The sequence below is a fragment of the Meles meles genome, chromosome 9 (genome assembly GCF_922984935.1).
Source record: "Meles meles chromosome 9, mMelMel3.1 paternal haplotype, whole genome shotgun sequence".
Taxonomy (NCBI): Eukaryota; Metazoa; Chordata; class Mammalia; order Carnivora; family Mustelidae; genus Meles; species Meles meles.
The window spans coordinates 39,262,515-39,288,720 of NC_060074.1; the positions used below are offsets into that span (position 1 = coordinate 39,262,515).

General features: G+C 41.2%; 1 protein-coding gene across 3 annotated transcripts in view; it reads right to left on the reverse strand.

Moving 5' to 3' along the window:
- The window catches only part of LOC123950326 (nuclear body protein SP140-like protein), a 29,618-nt gene extending 4,414 nt beyond the window's left edge, over positions 1-25,204 (reverse strand). Inside the window, exons 1-5 of one of the 3 annotated variants that reach the window (XM_046018095.1) lie at positions 25,098-25,204; positions 21,865-21,942; positions 3,780-3,936; positions 2,722-2,890; positions 80-163 (exon numbers count right to left, since the gene is read on the reverse strand). In XM_046018095.1, the coding sequence (XP_045874051.1) occupies positions 80-163; positions 2,722-2,890; positions 3,780-3,935 (409 nt within the window). In that variant the 5' untranslated portion in view covers position 3,936; positions 21,865-21,942; positions 25,098-25,204. Of the gene's footprint in view, positions 1-79; positions 164-2,721; positions 2,891-3,779; positions 3,937-11,154; positions 11,187-21,864; positions 21,943-24,294; positions 24,336-25,097 lie in introns of those variants that run through there. The other 2 variants (XM_046018096.1, XM_046018093.1) reach the window with 2 other exon arrangements.
- Positions 25,205-26,206: the final 1,002 nt, after the last annotated feature.

The following is a 26,206-nucleotide window of genomic DNA, read 5'->3' on the forward strand; positions in this document are numbered from 1 at the left end:
CTCCAACATTACAGTTGCCCTTCCTGAGTTCTGGCCCTTTTGTAACCAGGAAACAAAGTTTGTATTCTATCATAATTACCTTGTTCAGAGTTTGGCCCAGTGTTGGGCAGGTTTTGTGTCTCTTCACTACCATTTTTCTGGGGAAAATATTTGTCTTCATTTACTGAACAGAGGAAAAAATTAATTAGTGGTTGCAAGCAAATAATCAGGGACATCACCTCATAATCACAATCTGGACCACCCAAGAATCCAGGTACTTGATGGGGACTTCTGGACCCTGGGTCAGTTCATCTCAACGACTCCTAGCTTGGTGTCATTTGTTCCTTTTCCTACAACATCGAAGAGAAAAACACACACACGCAAATCTTACAGGCGATGAGCCTGTCGGGTTTTAGGATTATGGAGCAGTGGGGAAGTTACAAACAGTAACTAATCACCCAGCAAGATGGCCAGAGAAAAGTGAAAACGTATCTCAGTATAAATTCTGTTAAGTGGAATGTCTCTGTGAACCGTACAAGGAACAGAGGGAATTCTTTGGGAGAAGAGCTAGGCTCTCAGATCCATACCCATGGAGAAAGCCCAGCTGCTCTAAAGATGCTGCTAGACAAGAGGAGAGTTGGGGCAGGGAGGGTGAGCGCTTCCCAAAGACACAAAGCAGAGGACACCTGGAGGAACAAGACAGACCTCCCAGGGGCCCAGATCCCAGGAACAGAGGAAGGACACTCTGCAGCTCTGAGCAGGGAGCATGGATAGCCGCACTGGAGGATCTCCCCACTGGCCTGCCCAGGGCTGGGGAGGTCGCCAGTCAGGGGAGGGAGGGACACCATCCCAGCACTCCTGCCTTTAGGTAAGACCCAGCACACATAGGAGGAAGAAAATAAACCAGGAAGCCTGGAGGGAGGTCGGGGGGATGTCTGTGGGGAGTTCAGGGAGGAGGGGACCCATGGCAGGAGCTCCTCCTGGGGCAGGATCTGCAGGGGCGAGTTGCACGGGACAGTGGGAGCTACGGATGTTTGTTGTCTCAGGATCTGGCCTCAGACCCTGGCAAAACCAGGTAGAAGATTCAAGGAGAACAAAGGGAAAGGTGAAGGGGGTCTGTGTGTGTGTGTGTAGGTGGTCCCATGGGGGCTCCGGGGGCTCTGAGCATGGGATGAAAGTGGGACTGAGCAGCAGGAGTGGGTGCTGCACCCCAGGCCACAGCCCCCAGACTCTGGGCTTCGGGTCACTGGTGCACAGCTCTTGTGGATAACAGTGTGTGGGAGGCGACCGCTGCCATCTCCCAGGGGCAGGTGGGTGGCAACAAGTGTAGGTGAAGGGCACCCCAGCTCAGGGAGCCCCAGAACCTAACACAGGTGATGTGCACACTGAACCTGGAAAGGCGGGGTTCCCTGCAGTCCATGAAGAGAATCAGAACCCCTGAGATGTGGGCAGTACAGGTATCCACCATTCTCTCTGTTCCCATGGCCCAGGACATGCTGGTTACCAATATAATATTGACCTAAGGTATAAAAATATATCTCAATAAAGCTTTTAAAAATCATTCACTTGAGGGCGCCTGGGTGGCTCAGTGGGTTAAGCCACTGCCTTCGGCTCAGGTCATGATCTCAGGGTCCTGGGATCGAGTCCCGCATCGGGCTCTCTGCTTGGCAGGGAGCCTGCTTCTCTCTCTCTCTCTCTCTCTCTCTCTCTCTCTGCCTGCCTCTCTGCCTACTTGTGATCTCTCTATGTCAAATAAATAAATAAAATCTTTAAAAAAAAAATCATTCACTTGAAATTTGTGTGCAGATATTTGATTTTCTCTATTCCTTTCTCTTACTCGGGTATTAGTATAGAAATTATATTGCTCAGGGATGCCTGGATGGCACAGTGGGTTGAGCGTCCCACTCTGGGTTTCCACTCAGGTCATGATCTTGGGGTGACAGGATCAAGCCTGGCAGTGGGCTCCTCACTTAACACAGACTCTCCTTGAGTTTCTCCCTCCCTCCGCTCCTCCCCCCTGTACACTCTCTCTTTCTCTCTCTAAAATAAATAAATATTTAAAAAGAAAAGAAATTATATTGTTCTATTTTAATCAGTGTACTATTTTCACAAAGTAATACACTCCCTACTTTATTTTCGCTCTTTTGACTTTATCCCTTGCTTAAGAATTGGTGTGACTTCCCTGTTTTTATGAAAATAAAATTCCAGTTTCTCAGTTAGGGTGTCTGAAATGCACAATCTGCCTGTAACCGTCATGTCAGAATCAGCCTTCCTTATTCCCACACCTTTCCACACGCTGGCCCTCCTTCTGGGCGGGGTGGGCTCTTCTGACCTCTCGATTCTCTGTCTGGGGACCTAACTTTTTGTCAGAGGTCTCAAAGAAGGTTTTCTGTGGGAATCAGTGACAGTCTGGCCATCTTAGAAAAATGTCACAACTTGTCCAGGAACATTTCCTCTTTATCAGGCACCTATGACACAGAATAAATCACATATTCCCAGAAGAAGGAAAAGGTCTGTAATTAAACCTACAAGAGACCCTAGCAGAATAATCATGACTGATGATTTTGATGATGAGACCAGAGAACATGTTTGTTATTAATAATGGTGACTCATTCACACTGACAAGCACTGGTCCTGGGACAGAGTAAACATTTCATGAATACTTATTAAACCAGCAAAGGAGTGAATGAATGAATGACATGTAGACCTGGACCCCGAAAGGGAAGGGAGGATATCAATTACCATTTTCGAAGATTCTATGAACATGAATTAAATCAGGATACTCCTTCAGATGAACCCTGCTGAACAGGACTTGTAGAAGCGACCTATCAAAGGTCTTCTCGAGGTCGCAGAGAATATTATACACCACTCTCGCTACAGGAACCAAGTTTTTATGGGCTTCTTGAGAATCCTTTCTTTAAAAAAGTACAACAGGAAAAGAATATGAAATAGTTTCAAAGTTAATCACTGAGAAGTGATTGCATAGAACATTCATTCCACTTTCCCCGTGGAGATAGACTACTATTTTTCATATAGTATTTTAGAACTTCTTAAATATTTTATCACCTGCTTAAAATAACAAATGAACCCTTCTTCTTTTGAACTTTCATCCTGCGTAGGTTGTTTTACGAGTGGATCTTAGAGCAATTCTGCTGGCTACTCAACAGCCACTGCCCACCCTCCAGGTGTGAGGAGTCCGGCAATGGTTTTGGGAAGGAGAGGGTCCTGCCGTGGCTGTAAGGAGCACAGCCACAGGGTACAGGGATGGCTCCTCCTCTATTTCCCCAGGAAGACCCACTGATCAAATTCACCTGAATACCAAGACTCTAGAATCACCTTACAAAACATACCCTAAAGGACACAACAGCAAAGCAGAACAAATTGATTTATAGCACAAAATCCCTGGGGGTTTCATTTGATGTAGTGGATTTTATAAGGGAATACTGCCCCAATTCTCTTAATTATTTTAATTTTATTTAATTTTGTCATTTTGTATAAATTGCTCTAGGTTTTGTATAAAAAGCTATCAGTTTCCATTCAGCCTTATCACCGCTCCCATCCATCTCACTGCAACACGTCCCACAGGAGACAGGAGCTTCAATCAGAACAGAAGCCTCGTTCGCGAGCTGTTCTGTCACCCCCAAACTTTAAGAGGATTAACTCACTCAAAACGGTCTTTCCGTGAAGAGTAAGAAAAGGCCATCAACCAGTTAATGATACACTAAATTTTGAATCCAGGTGGCCACACACAATTAGGGTGGGGCTGGGTTATCAGGGGTGATATAATAGACTTAACGTACTTTGTAGATTTTTTCCGTTATAAAGGAGCGGTCTCTGAGGCTTTCAAGGAAAGGAAATGGCTTTGTTATTGCGTTTGCTATCTCCACCTTATTTTGCTTGAAGAGATTCAAAAGAGCCTCATGGGAAATCTCCTTGTTCTTAACTATTGAAAACATCCTAAGGAAAAAAATACAATGACAGAATGAACATCAAGACGGCAAGATGCCCTTCCCACCCAACAAAACCAAACAAACCAAAACCAAAACAAAACTCAAACAAACAAAAACTAATGAAATATAATATGTGAAGGGCCTTATTATGGAATCCCCTTAAGTCCCCCACAATAGCCTTGTTACAAATGAAACTGCCTCCCAGGACAGGTCCAACACTGACACACCCTCATGTGCCAGAACACAGAGTTCAGAGGGCAAATAGATGTCCAGAGGTTTTGAATATCCAGTGTGGATTCTGCGTGGAAAAGGGGAGTCCCAAGGAGCCTTGGGAACAGGGGATACTATCACTGAAAATTTACAAAATTGGCAAGAAGACAAATACCACTTTCTGAAAAAAAGAAACCGTTCAGATACGTAGATTTCCCCCCAGAATGTGGGTAATATAGCGCCACAATCAACCTTCAAGAGGGAAATATGCCCAGTTAAAATTAAGTTCTCAACACTGACAGGTGACTTTTCTTCCTTCGATAGTTGTCTCTCTTCCCCACATCCCAGATTAGAAGAAGTCTTTGCTAGAGTCTGTGGAGATAGGGGTCCTGGGATCAGGGAACTGTCACAGATTATACATTGCTAGCTTGGCTACAAATTAGTTTGTGTTTTTTTTTTTCTTTTGTGGGTTGGAACCAGATTTGTGATAATAATAATATTATTATTAATTATATTCTTATATTTATATAATTACATTTTTACTCTTATTATTAATTCTTATTATTCTGGTAACCCACTTGCTTCTTCGAATTAAGAGACATGGGACACATAAGTGGCCCAGGGTTGGACACACCCAGTCTGGCAGTGTGAAGGGGAGCACAGACCACTGAGGCCAGAGCAGTGGGAATCTGGACTGCCCCCAGTCCTCTGCAGCTAAGTCTGAGCACAACAAGGACATCAGCCAAAGATAACTCTGGAGCTATGATTTCTTTGGGAGACTAGCCTAAAAACCAGAGATTTCATTATGGTTCTTTAAGCTTACTATGCCGACTTAATAATGGGAGGGGATGTCAGGAAAGATAACAAAATAGGAAATGCCAGGTATCAGTCTCTTTGCTCAGACAGCAATCATACTAGCAGAAACCGTCTGAAGTCACCACTTCCGCACTCTGGAGTGTATCTGAATGCTTGCAGCTTCCAGGAAAAGGTGTGACCAGGAAAGTGTGGCTAGCTTTGGCCAGTTTCTGCCTCTAGCACCGCAATAGCTATCTATCCTCCAGAACCAAGTCCAGTAGCAGGAAGCTGTGCCCACATTTCTAGAATGGCTTGTTGCAGCCAAGGTGACCAATAAAGAATTGGTCCTCTAAATATTAGAGTTCTGTATCCTGATTGCTGATGACAGCTTTTCATTGCTGAGGTGTAGGCACAGAAACAGGTAGCCATTACTGCAATCTCAATAACTGGGGTGTTTCCCTGGAGACTTAATGGAGCTGCACCCGGTTTTTGGTTTGGTTGGGGTTTCCCCCTCCCCTTTCTTCCCTTTTGGAAGCCATTTATGATTCAGACCTTCAAAAGCAACTATAAACAAGGGAATTTAGAAAGCCACTGAAGGGTGCTGAGTTGGTTCAGTCAGTTAAAAGCTCACCTTTGACTCAGGTCACCATCCCAGAGTCCTGAGATGGAGGTCTGCATCCCTGCTCAGCGGGGGGTCTGCCTCTCCTTCTCCCTTTGTGCTCAGACTCTCTCTCTCAATAATAAATAAAATCAAAAAAGAAAGAAAGAAAGAGAAGGAGGGAGGTAGGGAGGATGGTGGGAAAGAGGAAGGAAGGAAGGAAGGAAGGGAGGGAGGGAGGGAAAGCCACTGCACATCTGTCCAGGGACAGATGCAGAAAAGAACTGAAAAGACCCTTTTTTAAGATTTTATTTTTTTTATTTGACTGAGAGAGAGAGAGAGAGAAAGCACAAGAAGGGGGAGCAGTAGGCAGAGGAAGGAAGAAGACGACTCCCCACTAAATTGGAAGCCCAATGTGGGGCTCCATCCCAGGACCCTGGGATCATGACCTGAGCTGAAGGTAGACATTTAACCCACTGACCCAACCAGGCACCCATGGATTGGAAGACTTAACATTTTGTGATGTCAATGCTACCCCCAAAAAATCTATTTGTTCACCACAATCTCTATAAAAATTCTGAAAGCCTTTTCACAAAAATGGAGAAACTGATTCTCAAAATTATATGGAATTGCAATGGATCCTGAATAGCCAAAACAATCTTGAAAAAGAATTAAGTTAGAAGACTCACACTTCCCAACTTTGAAATGCAGTACAAAGCTACAGTAATTGAAACAGTATGGCACAGGCATAAGAACAGACATATGGGGGCACCTGGGTGGCTCAGTGGGTTAAGCCTCTGCCTTCAGCTCAGGTCATGATCTCAGTGTCCTGGGATCAAGCCCCGCATCAGGCTCTCTGTTTAGCAGGGAGCCTGCTTCTCTCTCAATCTCTCTCTCTCTCTCTCTGACTGCCTCTCTGCCTAGTTGTGATCTCTCTGTCTGTCAAATAAATAAATAAAATCTAAAAAAAAAAAAAAAAGAACAGACATAGGGATCAGTAAAATAAAATAGACCAGAAATAAACCCTTATACATATGGTCAGTCAGCTGATTTTCAACAAGGGCACCATGATCATTCAATGAGGAAAGGATAGTCTTTTCAGCAACAGATATTGGGAAAAAAGGATATCCATATGTGAAAATCCCCATATACAAAAATTAACTCTAAATAGATCAAAGACTCAAAACTAAGAGGCAAAACTATAAAACTCTTAGAAGAAAACTGGGGAAAGTCTTCATAACACTGGATTTGGCAATTATTTCATGAATATGACACCAAAAGCACAGACAACAAGAGAAAATAGATAAATTAGACTTCATCAAAATTAAGACTTTTTGTGCATCAAAATATATGCTCAAGAAAGTGAAAAGGCAAACCCACAGCTAACATCATACTCAACAGTAAAAAGCTAAAAGGTTTTCCTCCAAGATCAGGAACAAGACAAGGATGTCCACTCTCACCACTTTCAACAAAGTACAGGAAGTCCTAGCCATAGGAATCAGACAAGAAAAGGGAATAAAAGACCTTCAAATTGGTACAGAAGCAATAAAACTGTCTATTTCAAGATGACATGACATTATATATAGAAAACCCTAGAGCCTCTATCAAAAACTATTAGAACTAATAAATTTAGTAAAGTTGCAGGATACAAATTACTCTACAGAAATCTGTTGTGTTTCTATTCACTATAACACACACAAGGAGAAAATAAGAACATGACTCCATTTAAAATTATGTCAAAAAGAATAAAATAACTAGGAATAAATTTAACCAAGGAGGTGAAAGATCTATATTCTGAAAACTCTAAAACGTTGATGAAAGAAATTGAAAATGTTATAAATAAATGGAAATATATGCTAGGCTTATGGATTGGAAGAAATAGTATTATTAAAATGTACATTCTACCTCTTTGGTTAGGTTTATTCCCAGGTATCTTATGGTTCTTGGTGCTATAGTAAATGGAATTGATTCTCTAATTTCCCTTTCTGTATTTTCATTGTTAGTGTATAAGAAAGCCACTGATTTCTGTACATTGACTTTGTATCCTGCCACGTTACTGAATTGCTGTATGAGTTCTAGTAGTTTGGGGGTGGAGTCTTTGGGGTTTTCCATATAAAGAATCATGTCATCTGCAAAGAGAGAGAGTTTGACTTCTTCCTTGCCAATTTGGATACCTTTTATTTCTCTTTGTTGTCTGATTGCCGTTGCTAGGACTTCTAATACTATGTTGAACAAGAGTGGTGAGAGTGGGCATCCTTGTCGTGTTCCTGATCTCAACAGGAAGGCTGCAAGCTTTTTCCCATTGAGGATGATATTTGCTGTGGGTCTTTCATAGATAGATTTTATGAAGTTCAGGAATGTTCCCTCTATCCCTATACTTTGAAGCGTTTTCATCAGGAACAGATGCTGGATTTTGTCAAATGCTTTTTCTGCATCAATTGAGAGGACCATGTGGTTCTTCTCTCTTCTCTTATTGATTTGTTCTATCACATTGATTGATTTGCGAATGTTGAACCAACCTTGCAACCCAGGGATGAATCCCACCTGGTCATGGTGGATAATCTTTTTAATGTACTGCTGGATCCTGTTTGCTAGGATCTTGTTGAGAATCTTTGCATCCATATTCATCAGTGATATTGGTCTGAAATTCTCCTTTTTGGTAGGGTCTTTGCCTGGTTTGGGGATCTGTACTCAAGGAACTACAGAACACTCATGAAAGAAATTGAAGAAGACACAAAAAGATGGAAGACCGTTCCATGCTCTTGGATTAGAAGAATAAACATTGTTAAAATGTCTATACTGCCTAGAGCAATCTATACTTTTAATGCCATTCCGATCAAAATTTCACCGGTATTTTTCAAAGAGCTGGAGCAAATAATCCTAAAATTTGTATGGAATCAGAAGAGACCCCGAATTGCTAAGGAAATGTTGAAAAACAAAAACAAAACTGGCGGCATCACATTACCCAATTTCAAGCTTTACTACAAAGCTGTGATCACCAAGACAGCATGGTACTGGCATAAAAACAGACACATAGACCAGTGGAACAGAGTGGAGAGCCCAGATATGGACCCTCAACTCTATGGTCAAATAATCTTCGACAAAACAGGAAAAAATATACAATGGAAAAAAGACACTCTCTTCAATAAATGGTGCTGGGAAAACTGGACAGCGATATGTAGAAGAATGAAACTCGACCATTCTCTTACACCGTACACAAAGATAAACTCGAAATGGATAAAAGACCTCAATGTGAGACAGGAATCCATCAGAATCCTAGAGGAGAACATAGGCAGTAACCTCTTCGATATCAGCCACAGCAACTTCTTTCAAGATATGTCTCCAAAGGCCAAGGAAGCAAAAGCAAAAATGAACTTTTGGGACTTCATCAAGATCAAAAGCTTCTGCACAGCAAAATGAACAGTCAACAAAACAAAAAGGCAACCCACGGAATGGGAGAAGATATTTGCAAATGACAGTACAGACAAAAGGTTGATATCCAGGATCTATAAAGAACTTCTCAAACTCAACACACACAAAACAGATAATCATATCAAAAAATGGGCAGAAGATATGAACAGACACTTCTCCAACGAAGACATACAGATGGCTATCAGACACATGAAAAAATGTTCATCATCACTAGCCATCAGGGAGATTTAAATTAAAACCACATTGAGATACCACCTGACACCAGTTAGAATGGCCAAAATTAGCAAGACAGGAAACAACGTGTGTTGGAGAGGATGTGGAGAAAGGGGAACCCTCTTACACTGTTGGTGGGAATGCAAGTTAGTGCAGCCACTTTGGAGAACAGTGTGGAGATTCCTGAAGAAATTAAGAATAGAGCTTCCCTATGACCCTGCAATTGCACTGCTGGGTATTTACCCCAAAGATACATATGTAGTGAAAAGAAGGGTCATCTGTACCCCAATGTTTATTGCAGCTATGGCTACGGTCGCCAAACTGTGGAAAGAACCAAGATGCCCTTCAATGGATGAATGGATAAGGAAGATGTGGTACATATACACAATGGAGTATTATGCCTCCATCAGAAAGGATGAATACCCAACTTTTGAAGCAACATGGACTGGACTGGAAGAGATTATGCTGAACGAAATAAGTCAAGCAGAGAGAGTCAAGTATCATATGGTCTCACTTATTTGTGGAGCATAACAAATAACATGGAGGACATGGGGAGATGGAGAGGAGAGGGAGTTGAGGGAAACTGGAAGGGGAGATGAACCATGAGAGACTATGGACTCTGAAAAACAACCAGAGGGTTATGAAGGGGCGGCGGGGGGGGGGGGGGGGGGGCGGTGGGAGGTTGAGGAACCAGGTGGTGGGTAATAGGGAGGGCACGTACTGCATGGAGCACTGGGTGTGATGACAAAACAATGAACACTGTTATGCTGTAAATAAACAAATAAAAAAAATATTTTAAAAAATGTACATTCTACCCAAAGTAATCTACAGACACTGTAATCCCTATCAAAATACTGACAAATCTTTCACCTAACTAGAACAAATAATCCTAAAATTTGTATGGAACTGCGAAAGACTCCAAAGAGCAAAAGCAATCTTGACAAAGAAGAAGAAAACTACAGGTACCACACTCCCAGATTTTAAACTATCCTACAAAGCTATAGTAATCAAAACAGTATGATATGGGCACAAGAAGAGACACATGGATCACAGAATAGAGAGCCCAGAAATTAAGCCACACATAGAAGATCAGTTAATCTATGGTAAAGGAGGCAAGAATATACAATGGGGAAAAGAAAATCTCTTCAATAAATGGTGCTGAAAAAAATCAGACAGAAAGTGGGACTACTTTCCTACATCATATACAAAAATAAACGCAAAATGGATTAAAAATCTAAATGTAAGACCTAAAACCATAAAATTGCTAAAAGAGATCATAGGCAGTAAACTCCTCGACATTAGTCTTAGCAATTACTATTTTTGGATCTGTCTCCTCAGGCAGAGGCAACAAAAGCAAAAATAAACAGTCAGCACTACATCAAACTAAAAAGCTTTAGCTCAGTGAGAGACACCATCAACAAAATGAAAAGACAACTTACTGAATGGAGGAAGGTATTTGCAAATGATATATCCAATAAGAGGTTCATATCCAAAATACGTAAAGAGCTCATACAACTCAAAACCAAAACCAAAACCAAAACCAAAAACAAAAGCAAAAATCAAAAAATTTTTTAAAATACAGTTTAAAAATGGACAAAGGACCTGAATAGACATTTTTCCAAAGAAGACATGCTGACGGTCAATAGACACATGAAAAGACGGTCATCAGGGAAATGCAAATCGAAACCACAATGAGATATCACCTCACACCTGTTAGAATGGTCAATATAAAAAAGACAAGAGGGGCGCCTGGGTGGCTCAGTGGGTTAAAGCCTCTGCCTTCGGCTCAGGTCATGGTCCCAGGGTCCTGGGATCGAGCCCCACATCGGGCTCTCTGCTCCGCAGGGAGCCTGCTTCCTCCTCTCTCTCTGCCTAGTTGTGATTTCTCTCTGTCAAATAAATAAAATATTTAAAAAATAAAAAAAAATAAAAAAGACAAGAAACAAGTGTTGGAGAGGATGTGGAGAAAAAGATAACCTCATGCACTGTTGGTAGGAGTGAAAACTGGTGCAGCCGCTCTGGAAAACAATATAGAGATTTCTCAATTAAAAATAAAAATACCATAGGATCCAGCAATTCCACTTCTAGGTATTTACCTGAAGAAAACAAAAGCCTTAGTTCAAGACAATATATGCACCCTTTAAATTTCATTGAAGCATTATTTACAGCAGCCACAATATACAAGCAACCTAAGTGTCCATCAATAAATGAATGGATAGAAAAGATGTGGTGTACACACACATAATGGAATTTATACAATGGAATATTACTCAGCCATAAAAAGAAAGAAATCTTGCCATTTTCAGCAACATAGATAGACCTAGAGGGTATTACATTGAATAAAATAAGTCAGACAGAGAAAGATGAGTCCCACATGATTTCACTTATATGTGGAACCTAAAAAACAAAAAACGAACCTGTTTTTCACAGTGGCTGGACCATATTACCAAAACAAGGGAACAAGCAAAACAAAACAGAAACAGACTCATAAATGCAGAAAACAAACTGGTGATTGCCAGAGGGGAAGTGGGTGGGGAGGGCAATGAGCAAATGAGGGGAAGAGGATTAAGAAGTAAAAACTGCCAGTTATAAAATAGCTAAGTTGTGAGAATGAAAAGTATAGCATAGAGAATGTAGACAATAATATTATAATAACATTATAAAGTGACAGGTGGGAACTACACTTAGTATGGTGAGCATTTCATAATCTATAAAAATGTCAAATCACTATGTTGTACACCTGAAACTAATATAGCATTGTATGTCAACTGTAATTTAAAAATAAATACTTTTGAGGTGCCTGGGTGGCTCAGTGGGTTAAAGCCTGTGCTTTCTGCTCAGGTCATGATCCCAGGGTCCTGGGATGGAGCCCTGCATCGGGCTCTCTGCTCAGCGGGAAGCCTGCTTCTCTTTCTGCCTGCCTCTCTATCTACTTGTGATCTCTGTCAGATAAATAAAATCTTTAAAAAATAATAAATAAATAAATACTTTCTAGATAATAAAAAAGAAGAAAAGAAAATGAAAAGACAACCATAGAATGGGAAAAAACATCTGCAAATCATTCTCTGATAAGGAGTCCATGTTTAGAATACATAAAGAACTTCGGAAGCTTAACAACAACAACAAAAAAACTGCAAACAACTCAAGGCAACATGAACAAACAAGTAAATATTTCTCCAAAGAAGGTATACAAATGATCAACAAGGCCATGAAGAGATGCTCGACATCATTAATCACTATGAAAATGTAAATTAAAACCACATTGAGATACCACTTCATACCTACAAGGATGGCTGCAATAAACGTTTTTAAAAGAAACAAAACTCACAAACAGACAATAACAGGTATTGGTGAGGATGTGGAGAGAATGAAACCCTGCCGCACTGCTGATGGAAATGGAAGGTAGTCCAGTCCCTCCTCCACCTTCCACCACCTGCTGCCTAGCCAGCCCACCTCTCCCTAACTCCCTGACCCCAAGACCTCCCAAATTAGGGACCTGATACCAATGGGTCCTTCAGGAACCTGCTTCAGCCTTCTGGGGCGATGGTTCTCATCAAGAGGTACAGAGCAGAATGAAAGTAAAGAAACTACTGTGGGGGCATTATTCTAAATTTGACAGGTAAATTTTAAATTTGCATTCCAGCTCCCCATCCTCTTCTCCCCCCCCCTTTTTTTTTCTGTTTTTAATTTTTTTTTTTAATGAGGCAATTGTAGTTTTTTGTTTGTTTTTTTTAATTTGATAGAGAGAAATCACAACTAGGCAGAGAGGCAGGCAGAGAGAGAGGAGGAAGCAGGCTCCCTGCGGAGCAGAGAGCCCGATGCGGGGCTCGATCCCAGGACCCTGAGATCATGACCTGAGCCGAAGGCAGAGGTTTTAATCCACTGAGCCACCCAGGCGCCCCTTTAATTTTTGTTTGTTTGTTTGTTTATTTTCAGCGTAACAGTATTCATTGTTTTTGCACCACACCCAGTGCTCCATGCAATACGTGCCCTCTCTATTACCCACCACCTGGTTCCCCAAACTCCCACCCCCCGCCCCTTCAAAACCCTCAGGTTGTTTTTCAGAGTCCATAGTCTCTCACGGTTCATCTCCCCTTCCAATTTCTCTCAACTCCCTTCTCCTCTCCATCTCCCCATGTTCCCATCCTCTTCTTTCCGCACCCTTTTTCCTCTCTCCAGATCATCTAGACAGTCTACACTGCCCTCTCGTGGCAGAATCTTCCTATTGCAAGTACCCTTGGGCACTATCTTGTACTTTTTCCTCTGAATTCATCCTGTTGTCCACCCTGGAAAAACAGAACTCTCTTCTCAACCCTCTAACCAAATAGCTCAATATCAAGGTTAGAAGTGCCATTACGTCCTTCTAGATAAGAGTTGAATAACGTAAGGAATTGGTGCATGAGATGGTTTTCCTGACCTAAACAAGGAAGTCTTTGTTCAAATTGTGAGAGAAGCCTTGTGTCTTTGACTCTTTCCCACACCCTTTCTGAGCTGTCCATTTTCCTAGGTTCTCGAAATCTTCATTGGGTTTAGGGCTCCCCAAGGACAAGATATCCCTGGCCTCTGGATATCCCCCTTGGGGCTGAAATGTTCTGAAGTTGAGCTCCCTTCCAAGGACTCATGCAGTGGGTGAGAGGGTATCTGAAGTCTCAGAGCAGTGAGATGGCTTCTGGAAGCCTCTCTGGACAGCCTCCATCGTAGCACAGAGCCTGTTGGCTTCCACTAGCTTGCCCTACGGATTCTCCACTCTGAGTGCTTCCTGAAAGTAGAATCTCACCAGTCACATGAACAGAGAAGAAAGGGCTGAGTGTATCAAGGTGAACATAACCAGAGGACAGTTGTCTTCTAAGGGGATATGTGAAGTGGATTGTATGAGGTAGATGCCATCAGCGGGCCTTCATCCCTGTAGCATCCCAAGTATTTTCTAACAAGGGTTAATGCACAACTTCTGACCATTGCTCGTGGAGAAGGGGCCCCACACCACAGGTGACATAACAAGGGCTCTCTTTGCCAGCAGGAGCTCTCTCTGTGAAATATGCAGGGGAAAGAAGAACCAAACACTTCGTATGTTCATGAGGGGCCCCCTACAGAGAACAGGGTGGGTCTTCTCAGACTGATAATCGCAACCAAAATGGCGTCATAGCTCCGGACCCAGAAAATCTGTCAGAGACAAACAAGTGTTGGAGCAGGTGTAACAATGTCTGGAGCTGACCTGTTTCTCCTGTCCTATGCAGATGAAGCAGCCTCTATAAAACAAAGAACTTCATGTCCCAAATCCTGAAGTTAAAATCCTGAGTAACTAAGAAATGTTTAATCTGTTTCTTCCCAGCACAAATATTAAAAACACTTTTTAAATTTTAAGTGTTTTACTGCACAAATACAGTCACTTTTTTCAAATGTTCGTTATCGGTACTTTTTCCATATGGCCTTTTGGAAGAGTGTTAACTTGAACCACAATGTTCCATCGACCTGTCCCCTGCTAAGTGCCCCTGGGTCTTACCTTCCTCGCCTGTGTGGCATGAAGCTTTTCCCGAACAATTAACTTCAGAGCAATCCATGAGGGTTGGGGGGGGGATGAATAGGTTGCATTCACGTTAGTATTTAAAAAATAAAAATAGGGGCGCTTGGGTGGCTCAGTGGGTTAAGCCGCTGCCTTGGGCTCAGATCATGATCTCAGGGTCCTGGGACCGAGTCCCGCATCAGGCTCTCTGCTCAGCAGGGAGCCTGCTTCCCTCTCTCTCTCTCTGCCTGCCTCTCTATTAAAAAATAATAATAAATAAATAAATAAATAAATAAATAAAAATAAAAAACAACTTCATACAAATATAAAATGAACACGTACCCAGTGGTTTTATTCAATTCATTAATTAATGAGGGACCCAGAAGCTATTAAAACTGGTTCAAAGGAGACTGCGAAGAAGTGAGATTCATGTCCGTCAAATCAAAGGAATGCTGAAATGAATTTGCTAATATGTACAAAACTGGTTACTATCTGACGGGGCAAAACATTATCTGAGGTCATCTTTTCTACCAGATACGAAGCCATTGTACCTCTCCCAGACAAAACTCATTTTGCATTTTTCTGGCCAAGACTCATTTACAAAACTTTCTGATAAGAATCATGTATGTTATTATCAGTCTTCTGCCAGTTAACCTCTACCTCTTGCAGTTATAAAATACCGGGGGCAATAAAAGTTCAACCAAAGTTGCATTGGCAGCACTGCACTAAAAGAATAAACAGTGATCTCTTCATTTTTCTTGACAATGTGTGAAATAGGATGTGTACATTTGACGTGGTAAGGAACTGGGGCATGACGTTCCCGGGCTCTGACCATTTCCCTCCTCTATGTTAATATAAATGCCAAATTCATTTGTAAATCCTGAGCCCATGGTGGTTTCCCCCTAGACGTTGTCTTTGTGTCAAGTAAGTTTATGCCAGTTGTGGGGCCCCTAAGGTCCCACTGAACCAGGCTGGCATCCCAGAGGGCTCAGTGTGGGATAGCACAGAAGAGCACCTGCAGCTGGCCTTTCTAGAGATGCATGAGGGGAGGCCTGGAGCAAACTTGTCTATCAAGGACCAGATAGTAAATACTTTAAGCTTGACAAACTAAGAAGCTCTCTGCAGCAAATACGCAGTCACTGCAGCACAAAAGCAGTTGTAGACAACACATAGCAAATCACGTGGCTGTGTTTGGGCGCCTGGGTGGCTCGGTCGTTGGTGCGTCCAACTCTAGATTTTGGCTCAGGATATGATCTCAAAGTCCAGGGAGCAAGTCTTGCATTTGGCTCTGTGCTCAGTGGGGAATCTGCTTGAGGATTCTCTCTCTCCCTCTCTCTCTGCTCCTCTCTCCACTAGCTCGCTCTCTCTCTCTCTCTCTCTCTCTGTGTCTCTTTAAAATAAAAATAAATAGGGGTGCCTGGGTGGCTCAGTTGGTTAAGCATCTGCCTTTGGCTCAGGTCATGGTCCCAGGGTACTAGGATCAAGCCCTGTATTGGGTTCCCAGCTCAGAGGGGAGCCTGCTTCTCTCTCTTCCCGCTGCTCATGCTCTCTATCTCTCCCTCAAGTAAATAAATGAACTCTTTCAAAGAATAATTATGAATAAATACATACCTACATATTGGTTGTGTTCACAAGTAAGCCGTCCCCAGACAGATCTGATCCCTGTCCTTGCCAAGCTCTGATATGGCAGAGGAGGCCCAGCTTAAACATGGAATTTTAATAAAATGCAAAGACAAAGTGAGCAGGCCAAACAAACATAGTTCAATGAGAAAATGACATTTAAGATGAAACACAAATGTTTATTGAATTGCTAAATTTGAAGTCCTGGTGATATATCCAAGCAGAGATGGCATATCTCCCCAGCAGGCTGGGTAGATATACTGAATTGAGAACTCAGAAAGCAGGTCTCAGCTGCAGACATTTGGAAGTCATTGAAACCATGGGGGTGGTTGAGGTTGCTGAGGAGAGCAAGTGGACAAGATGGGCTGTATGAGTGTCTACACCAGTGTTTTCAAACTCAAGCAAGCCTCAGAGTTACCTAGAGGGATTCTTAAAAGACAGATTGCTGGGTCCCACCCACAGAAGTTCTGGCTCAGCAGGTCAGGAGTGGGGCCAAAAATTTGCATCTCTACCAAGTTCTCAGAGAAGGTAGCTAGAATATAATTTGATTTTAGAAAAAGAGTGTTTAGGGGCGCCTGGGTGGCTCAGTGGATTAAGCCGCTGCCTTCAGCTCAGGTCATGATCTCAGGGTCCTGGGATCGAGACCCGCATCAGGCTCTCTGCTCTGCGGGGAGCCTGCTTCCTCCTCTCTCTCTGCCTGCATCTCTCCCTACTTGTGATCTCTCTCTCTCTGTCAAATAAATAAATAAAATCTTTAAAAAAAAAAAAAAAGAGTGTTTAATTATGAACTGAACATAAACAGGAGAGATAGTTCCTTATATCTTTCAGAGAAATTAAAACATCTGAGAAAAGTCCAAGATCTGACACTTTGGCTGTTGAGCCAGGAAATAAACCTTAACTAAAAAAAGTCACCACAACAATCATCACCACCATCACCACCACCACCAACACCAACACCATCACTACCATCACCACTAACACCAACAACACCAGCACCATTATCACCACCTTCACCACCAATACTAGCACCACCATCCCCACCACCACCACCAACAACACCATCACTACCACCAACACTAACAAGAACAACACCACCACTAACACCAACACTGGCACCACCACCACCATCATCCTCACCACCAACAGCACTGACACCACTGCCAACAACAACCACAACAATACTACCACCACCACCAACAACCACAATAACAGCATTGCTACAGCCACAGCCACCACCACCATCAACAACACAAACAATAACAACACCATCACCACCATCATCACCACCACCATCATCGTCATTGTGGTGAATCCCAAGTGCACTTCTCTAACATTAGTCATCTTGGACCACCTATTGCAGGACAATAAATACCTTCTGTATTGCTGGGTATCTCTTTGGCCTCCATGTAAACGATATTCTTAAAGATATATTTATTTATTTATTTTAGAGAGAGCGAGCAAGTGCAGTGAGGGGCAGAGGAAGAGGGAGAGAGAGTCTTAAGCAGACCCTATACTGAGCATAGAGCCCAACGTGAGGCTCAATCTCACAACCCCGAGATCATGACCTGAGTTGAAACCAAGAGTCAGACACTTAACTGACTGAGCTACCCAGGGGTCCCTCCATGTAAATAATTTTTAAAGAAGCAATCTCAGTAGACACTGATCAATGAGACAGAAGTTGTTATAGCACAAGATGTCTAAAGGTAGACAACCTCCATCTCTTGAGCAGGACTTAGCCTTTGAGTTAGTTCATCACCACTGAGCTGAGTATGGCTCTTGTTATTGGTGCTCCGGCCCAGAGAATAATTTGGCTCCAACGGGCCCTGAGGAGAAGATCTCAGAATTTAGTGGGAAGGTTACCAGCAAGGACTTCAGCATCAGCCAGGCCTGGATTTGATTTCCAGATCTGTCATTTACTTTCAGAGACCTAGGGCACATTCCCTTCTGTGTTTGTTTCCTTATATTAAAATAAGAATAATTCTAGGGGTTTTCTGAGAATTAAGTTTAAAAATATGCAAAAAAAAAAAAAAAGCAGAATTCTTGGCCTATGGTAAGTACTCAATAAATAAGTATTTTTTTGTCACTATTTTTATTTCCATTGTTGTTTGGAGAAGAAATGAAAAGTTGAAGAATGTTTAATCAGCTCATAAAATTGTCAAAATGTTTTAATAGCTTGCTATAAAGTGATAAAACAGAAATTCTGCTAACCTTAGGCAAGAGGCTTAAGAGAGTCACACAGGAAATTGAATGGCCTTCATATTGTTATATAATGAAAACTCATCACAAAGGAAGTCACAACTTATTAATCCTTTCCCACCTCAGCCCAGACGAACAATTAACAAAACAGGAAAATGCAAAGGCAGCTAGCAAAGAATGCTAAAGAGAGGCAGAGAACCATGCACAGAGGAAAAAAACAATCATTCCCAGATTTACAAATAATGGGCAACAGGTCATTTTTCAGAGAGCACTGGTGCAAAACGCTCTTCATCACAGTTGGAAAACAGTTTGATTTCATAAGGAGCTGCTGCAGGTCCAGAAGCTGAAGTACCAGGAAGTAGCTGCACAGGGCAGAACAGGGCAGGATAGTATCTGCATTTAACATACAAACAGAATTAACTAAACCAGGACATGACCAAAGAGAAATCCTGGTGAGACCAGAAAGGTGACATTTCAGAGCCCTGCTCAAGTGAGTTTTCATTTAAGAAGAGGAATTAAACGTTCATCTTTGGGCTTTTCCATATCTATAATTGCTTGGTTGTCTTTTTGAAGTCTTGAGTTGGAGAACTATCTGGGTAATACCAAAGACAGTCTTATTAACCATCCACACCAGCAGGCGCTGCTGTCAAAGCTGCAGAACCATTCCAATAAGATTCCCCAGGGACAGCTTTTACAATTGTCTCTCTTCCCATTTAGACTCTTTCTTGTCACAAAAGACTTTTTCTTTTTTTGCATTGAAAAAGAAAAGAACTTCACAAAAGTCATTTTTGTCTCCTGAGACATGTAAGATTGTTGGGAAGGAGTGAGGAGGTGGAAATCAAATTTAACCCCACTCATCAAAAAAAGAAGAGTTGTAGGGTTTTCCCTGCTGCAACACTGTGCTCCAAGATGCTAGAAGATGCTCCAAGATGCCAAAGAGAGATGTCCTTTGGGGCAAGGAGACACATTAATGAGCTTGAGGTTATGTGTCTAAGCTTAAGTTGAGTAGACCCAAAAAGAGAAGGGTTGGAGGGAAGCACTTAGTTTCTAAAGAAGCAGCTCCTAGGAAAGGAAAGCAATGTGGCTTAATTTTTGGCTTCGTGAGAGCCTGAACTAAAGATCCAGTTGAGCCCAGTTGGGACTTCTGACCAAAAGAACTAGGCGATAATAAGGGGGTGTTGTTTAAAGCTGCTAAATGTATGACAATTTCTTAAATAAATAAATAAATAATAAAAATCTGTGGTAATTTGTTACATCAGCATTGGGAGACTAACACAGTGCCTCCAACTAGACAGTTATAAGGAGGAGATATTTGTGAAACTGTAGCTCTGTGGATCTGTGATCATGAAAAATGTCACTCAAAGTGTGGCAGGAGTCTTGCTTCTGTGACATGGTCCTTCTAGAGAGGCCTTTCGTTGCCTCTCTAGAGGCAGACTGGATTGACCCTGGGACAAAGAACTATTTGGTCAACAAGAAAATTCTCTCCTACCCAGTTACTCTTGAAAGCTTAACAAAAATAACTTTCCACTTCACCCCTCCCCTTGGTGAAGGGGTGAGCTCTTCCTTAGAATATGATACTAGGGCCATGGACAGGGAAGAACGTAATTTAAACTTTCCATCAGTTCGTGGTGCTGCTAAGACCAAAGGCCTGATGTATTATCAGGGTTCTCCAGAGAAACAGAGCCAATGGGATCAAGAGAGAGAGAGAGAGACAGAAAGAGAGTTTAAGGAATTCCTATGCAATTATGGAGGCTGGCAAATCTAAAATCTGCAAGGTGTATTGGCAGTCTGAAGACTCAGAGAAGAGTGATGTTGCCATTTAAGTTCGAAGGTTGTCTGCTGGAAGAATTCTTTCTTTCTTGGGGTTAAGTCAATCTTAAATGCTATTGAGGCCTTCAACTGATTAGATGAGGCCCACCCACATTGCAAAAGGCAATCCCCTTTCCTCAAAGTTTGCCAGTGTAAATATTAATCTCATCCAAAAATATCTTCATGGAAACATCCAGAATAATGTTTAGCCAAACACATAGGCACATGGCCCAGCCAAGCTGACACATAAAATTAATCATCACAACTGTATGGACTAGTTGACCAGTTAGTTTGTTTAGGAGTGTGCATATTTTCTATAACAAATAAGTAGGTTTAAAACATGAATTACAATACTGCATATAATTATAGGCATAAGTAAAGAGAGAAGTTAAAAGTATTATAAGTTCATGGGATGCTAACTAAACACTAGAGTCAGAATAGTTATTACTAGTGGAAGAGAGGAAGGTAATCCATGATCTTCAACTTACTAACAACATTTAATTTTTTAAACTGAGTGTTCATTGTATTGTTCTTTGTACATTTTCATACAGTTGAGTTATTATGTAATTATGTTTTAAAGATAAATAGATAAATTATTTGGGAGATCAGACTTATTATATCTAAACATACATTATAAAGCACCAGTAATTAAAACAGTTTGGTGTCAGTGCAAAAATGGACTGATCCCTGAAACAGAACAGATCCAGAAGTAGCCCCCAAATGCCTAAGGAATAGAGACTATGGTAAGGGTGCGTTTCGGATTAGTGGAATGAAATATAGGATTTGATGAATGGTCTCGGGGCTACATTTTGCCCTTACTCCTAAAATGAATTTAAGACAGTTTTTTTTTTTAAATGAAAAAAATTAAACCATAGAGGAAGGAAACATGGTTAAAATGAGTTATGTCCTTGGCACGAAAAAGGGTTTTGTATAGCATGCCTGGTTGGCTCAGTTGGAAGAGCACGTGACCCTTGATCTCACGATTGTAGGTTCAAGCCCGGGTTGGGTAGAGAGACCACTTAAAAGTAAAATCTTAAAAAAAGAGAGAGAGAGAGAGAGAGAGAAAGGCCTTTGTAGTATAGCATATCCAGAAACCATAAATGGGAAGATTTTTAAAAATTTTATATTTTTTCTAAATAAAAAATCATAAATAATATAGAATAAAAATAAAATGTTTTATTAAATTATATAAATAAATTATAAATAAAAATTTTACAAGTAAAAAATGTAAATTTCTGCAATGGAATAGACAAACCAGGAGAAAGTATTTATAGATGTATAGCTACTTTCCTTAAATCCACTGAGGTTACATTAGTCAACAACATAAAAAATAACCCAGTAGAACAGTTGATGGGAAAAAAAGCATTAAAAATGTACCACTTTATTAATAACTAAAGAAATACAAAGGAAAAAACAACTAGATATCATTTTTATAAAATCAGATTTGCAAAATTTAAATATTTGTGAGTGAGGCTAGGAGAGGGAGAACAGGAGGAGAGGTAAATAAGAAAAGCTCTTTGTAGAGTAATTTTGCAATAGCTGCTAAAAACGTCAGTGCATACCTTTTGATTCACCAGTTCCAGTTCTTGGGGTGTCATCCGCAGATCTACTGAGAGGTGGTGTAGAAGTGTTCTGCATCACTGATTAGGACAGCAAAAACATGGAAAGAACTAAGTACCCATCAGTAGAGTAATACGTAATGCTCTGCACCAATCTAAAGAATGGGGTGGATCTCTGCGTCAATATGGAAATTGCCCTAAGATATATTATTAAGTAATGAGAGCAAAGTATACAGCATTTTATTGCATAATCCAATTTGTGGCTTTTAAGAATCACATTTACTGAAGTATACATAAGCACTTGTGAAAGAACATGTTTTTCTTGTACACCCTTTTGCAATTCTTATTTTTAACCACATAAGTATAATGCTTTTGTTTAAAAAAAAAAAACAAAACCCTTGTTTTTCAATGAGAAAAGATTACTGACATGGAGCAATATTACCATTAAGTGAAAAAAAAATTGGGTTATAAAACAGCGTGCATAATTGTAATCACATTTTTTTCCCTATACATCTATAATTATTCACACATACACTTGTATGTGTAAAAAGCCATCTGGAAGAATTTGGCCAAAATGTTAATTGGGAAAATGCCCAGAGGCAATGATTTTCCATTTGCTTCTTTGAATTTTCTATTGTTCCAAAGTAGGATTTCTCAGTCTTAGCCCTAGTGACACAAGTTACATTTGGGGCCAGATTATTCTTTATTGTGGGGCCATCCAACATCTTTCCAGATGTTTTGCAAAATCATTGGCCTCTACTCACTAGATGTCCATAGAGTCCTCCAACTGTGACAAACAAGGTATCTCCAGACATTCCAAATACCTTCTGGGAAGCAAAATCATGACCCCTACCCCCAACCACTGGATTTATAGTAAACATGAATTATTTATGTAATAAAAATTAAAATACATACAGATTGGATAAATATGTCTGTATCATAGGTAGATAACAGATAAATAATGATAGAGATAGATGACAGATTAGATAGATAGATAGATAGATATGAAAGAAAGGATGGGATTACAAAACACACAGGACAACCACTGGGAGGCAGATCAGTTGGGAAACCCTTGAGAGATGAGCAGCTGAAAAGACCACTCCACTGAGATTTTCTTCTGACGCTTTTCTAGGCTCCTCTAAGATGGGGATAGCATGTGTAACTGTTTCCCAAACCCACCAGAAGTGTTTCACTGAATGAGCAGGTGCCCACAAGACTACCCTTTGCAGGCTTTGCTTTTATTTGCCATGAAGATGCCGGGATAAAAATATTTTTGATATGCCTCTTTGGTATATATTTTATCTTCAAAATAGATAACATACACTTTTTAATAATTTCAGAGGGGGGTCAATATTTCTTTTTTTTTTAAGCGAAGCTGCTTATAAAAACTAAACGAATTTAATTTTGGATGCAAGCGTGATGATTAAGTTACATAATCAAATTAAACAATTCTGTGCAAAATAAGCTTCAAGAATAGTTTTAAGTAGATGTTTGTAGGTGTCTCCCCCAAAAGATAGGTTGAGGTCCTAATCACTAGTATCTCAGAATGTGACCTTATTTGGAAATAGGGTCATTGCAGATTAGTTACAATGAGGTCAGAATCTAGCAGGCTGGGTGCTTAATCCAATATGACTGGCGTCTTTGTAAAGGAAACTATGTCTTTGTAAAGGAAAACGATGAGAAGACACATGGGTGCAGACAGCCATGTGCCCGGAGGGGGGCTTCTCCAAGTCAAGGAATGCCAAGGATCTCCAGCAAATACCAGAAGCTAGAAGACGCAGGGAAGGATTCTCCCTTAAAGCTGTCAGAGAGAGCAACGCCCTACCAACATCTTGATTTTGGACGTCTAGTTTCCAGAATCATCAGACAATAAATTTCTGTTGTTTCAAGCCTCCTGGTCTGGGGTACTCTGTTATGGCTGCCCCAGGAACTAATATAACCTTTCTAACAACTAATATTATATTATATTAATATAATTAATATTATATTATAATAATATATAATATATAATAATATATATTATAATATATATTATTCTATATAATATATAATAATATTGTTAATATAATATAATATTATATTAATAACAACTAATAACTAATATAACCTTTCTAACAACATTCTTATTATCATTTCGACAGCTAACCACATACTACAGGGGAAGAAGGAACCTACTCCAATGCCAGGTCAGACCCTGGTTGGCTTAGCCCAGCAGCATCTTCCATGCCCTCACCTGTGAGTCACTGTTAAGTGGGGGAAGGGGGTGTATCTTAAATTGGGCCAGTGTGACTTTCAGGATTCTCCCTTAAAATGGTGGGATCTCCAGAGAAGAATGTGAACCACCAGCTGGGAACCAAAAACCAACCAGTGCAAGGAGCTTTCAAAGGACCTCTTGGAGAACTCAACAGGAAGGACATAGGGCTGGAACCATACCTGCAGAGTCTAAAAGCTGGAGGTTGTGGCTAGAACACACCCCTTGAGTTGTAGGATGCTGGAAGCTGAAGGAAGAGACATGGCTATCTGTAGTGGGAATGTCCTGATGGACAAGGATGGGATGTCCATCTCCCAATGGCCAGAGGTGGGCTTGTTGGAGGAGGTCTTGTTGAGGGACGCTCTAACCAAGAAAACCACATGGGAGTAGAGCAGGTGAAGGAATTAGAAAGCAGAAAAGGGAGTCTTTCACTGGTAATCAGTTGGCCAGCAAGAGGAGACATCACCCACTTCAATGGAACAACTGCAGGTACAAGATACCGAAAATGGCAGAATCCTTGCCAAGACCCCCAAAAATGCTCCCTGAGAAAATAATCTAGCACCTGGGGGGCCTCTGCACGCAAAGAACACCAGCATGAAATTACAATGGAACAGGTCAAGCCAAGCCTTTCCTGCGCCTTCCTCTCCTCCCCTGCAGAGCAGCCCTGCAGAAACTGAAAAAAGCAGATGGTAAAAGAGGAAAATGAGTGATTAGGAAAGAAAAGCCATCAGATCACTTCCCTATTGGTCCTCAGACTAAGTCAGGCCCCAGCTAATGTCAGGGAGAAGATTTAAGTCTGATACAATATCAAATATTAGAGCATATGAAACTTGTTTGATTATAAACAGGAGTCTTTCCTTGTGATTAAAGGACCTGGGAAAAAATATGGGCCCTCCTCAGATTTTAAGCAGTTTTAACAGACACAGTCACACCCATACCCTGTGGCGTTAACCCTAGACGGAGGATGCACACTGCCAATACTTACGACTCTGGCTGGAGGCTTCTATCTGGCCAGGGAGAGCACCCAAACCTAAAGCAAGGCCAACCGGAAATGCTGCAGAGCTCAAGGGTCCGGAAGCCATCTTCAACCAATGAGGGGCAGGAGGCTGTGGAGTCAGGGCACAGCTTCCTGGTCCCCCAGGTCAGGTAGCTCTGCTCGATCAAGCCTGAAAACTCTCTCTTCATTGGCTGGTTCACTTTCCTGTCTCACTTCCTCATTCTACCTACCCACGTGTCCAGGGATTGCCTCCATAAAACCACTGGCTCTCAAACTCATGTCTCAGGGTCTGCTTCAAAGAACACCCAAACCAAGACACCAGGAAAAGATAAGATGATTTGAAAAATCAGGTTGGAGTTGCCATTAGGAGAAAAAAAAAGATTGGTTTCTTGCTGCTTGTTCATTCGACATATCAATCACACTGGTAACTGGGGTTTGATTCATCAAAAAGTTTCCTGCCTAAACCTGGGGACAGGAGGCAGTGGGGTTTTCCATTCTCTTTTGCATGCTCTTCACATCTTGAAACTGAATCTATATAAAGTCAGATGCTAATCACACAACTCTTCTGACTTCTTCCTGCCTAGTGAACTTTCCACTCCCTCCCATGGTGCCCTCAGAGTGAGATGAATTGTACGTGGGGGCAGAGCTCACCCGATGCACAGTGCATAGCGTTGGGGTTGATGGCTGATCTATGTCAAGGTCGCTAGCTCCCAACAGCCCAATCGCCTTACTTACTTTATTTTTCCATCTTCTAATCCAAGTATAATTTACATGTAGTAAAATTCAAACATTTTCAGCTATCGTTCTGATACCTCTTTCTTGCTTTTTAAGTAAATTTTATTATGAAGTATGATTCATAGATTTAAAGAGTTTAAAACATAGAGGACTAGATGAGCTACCACAAAGTGGACAAACTTTTAACAAGTTCACATAACTACCACCAAAATCAAGATATTCCATCATGTTTACTATTTTAACTTTCACGTTTAGAACTACAGTTTATCAATGTAAAGGGTGTGAGGTAGGAGGTCAGGATTAGTTACATATGGATGTTTAATTGACCCACATCACTTATTGAAAAAAACATTGTTCCCTTA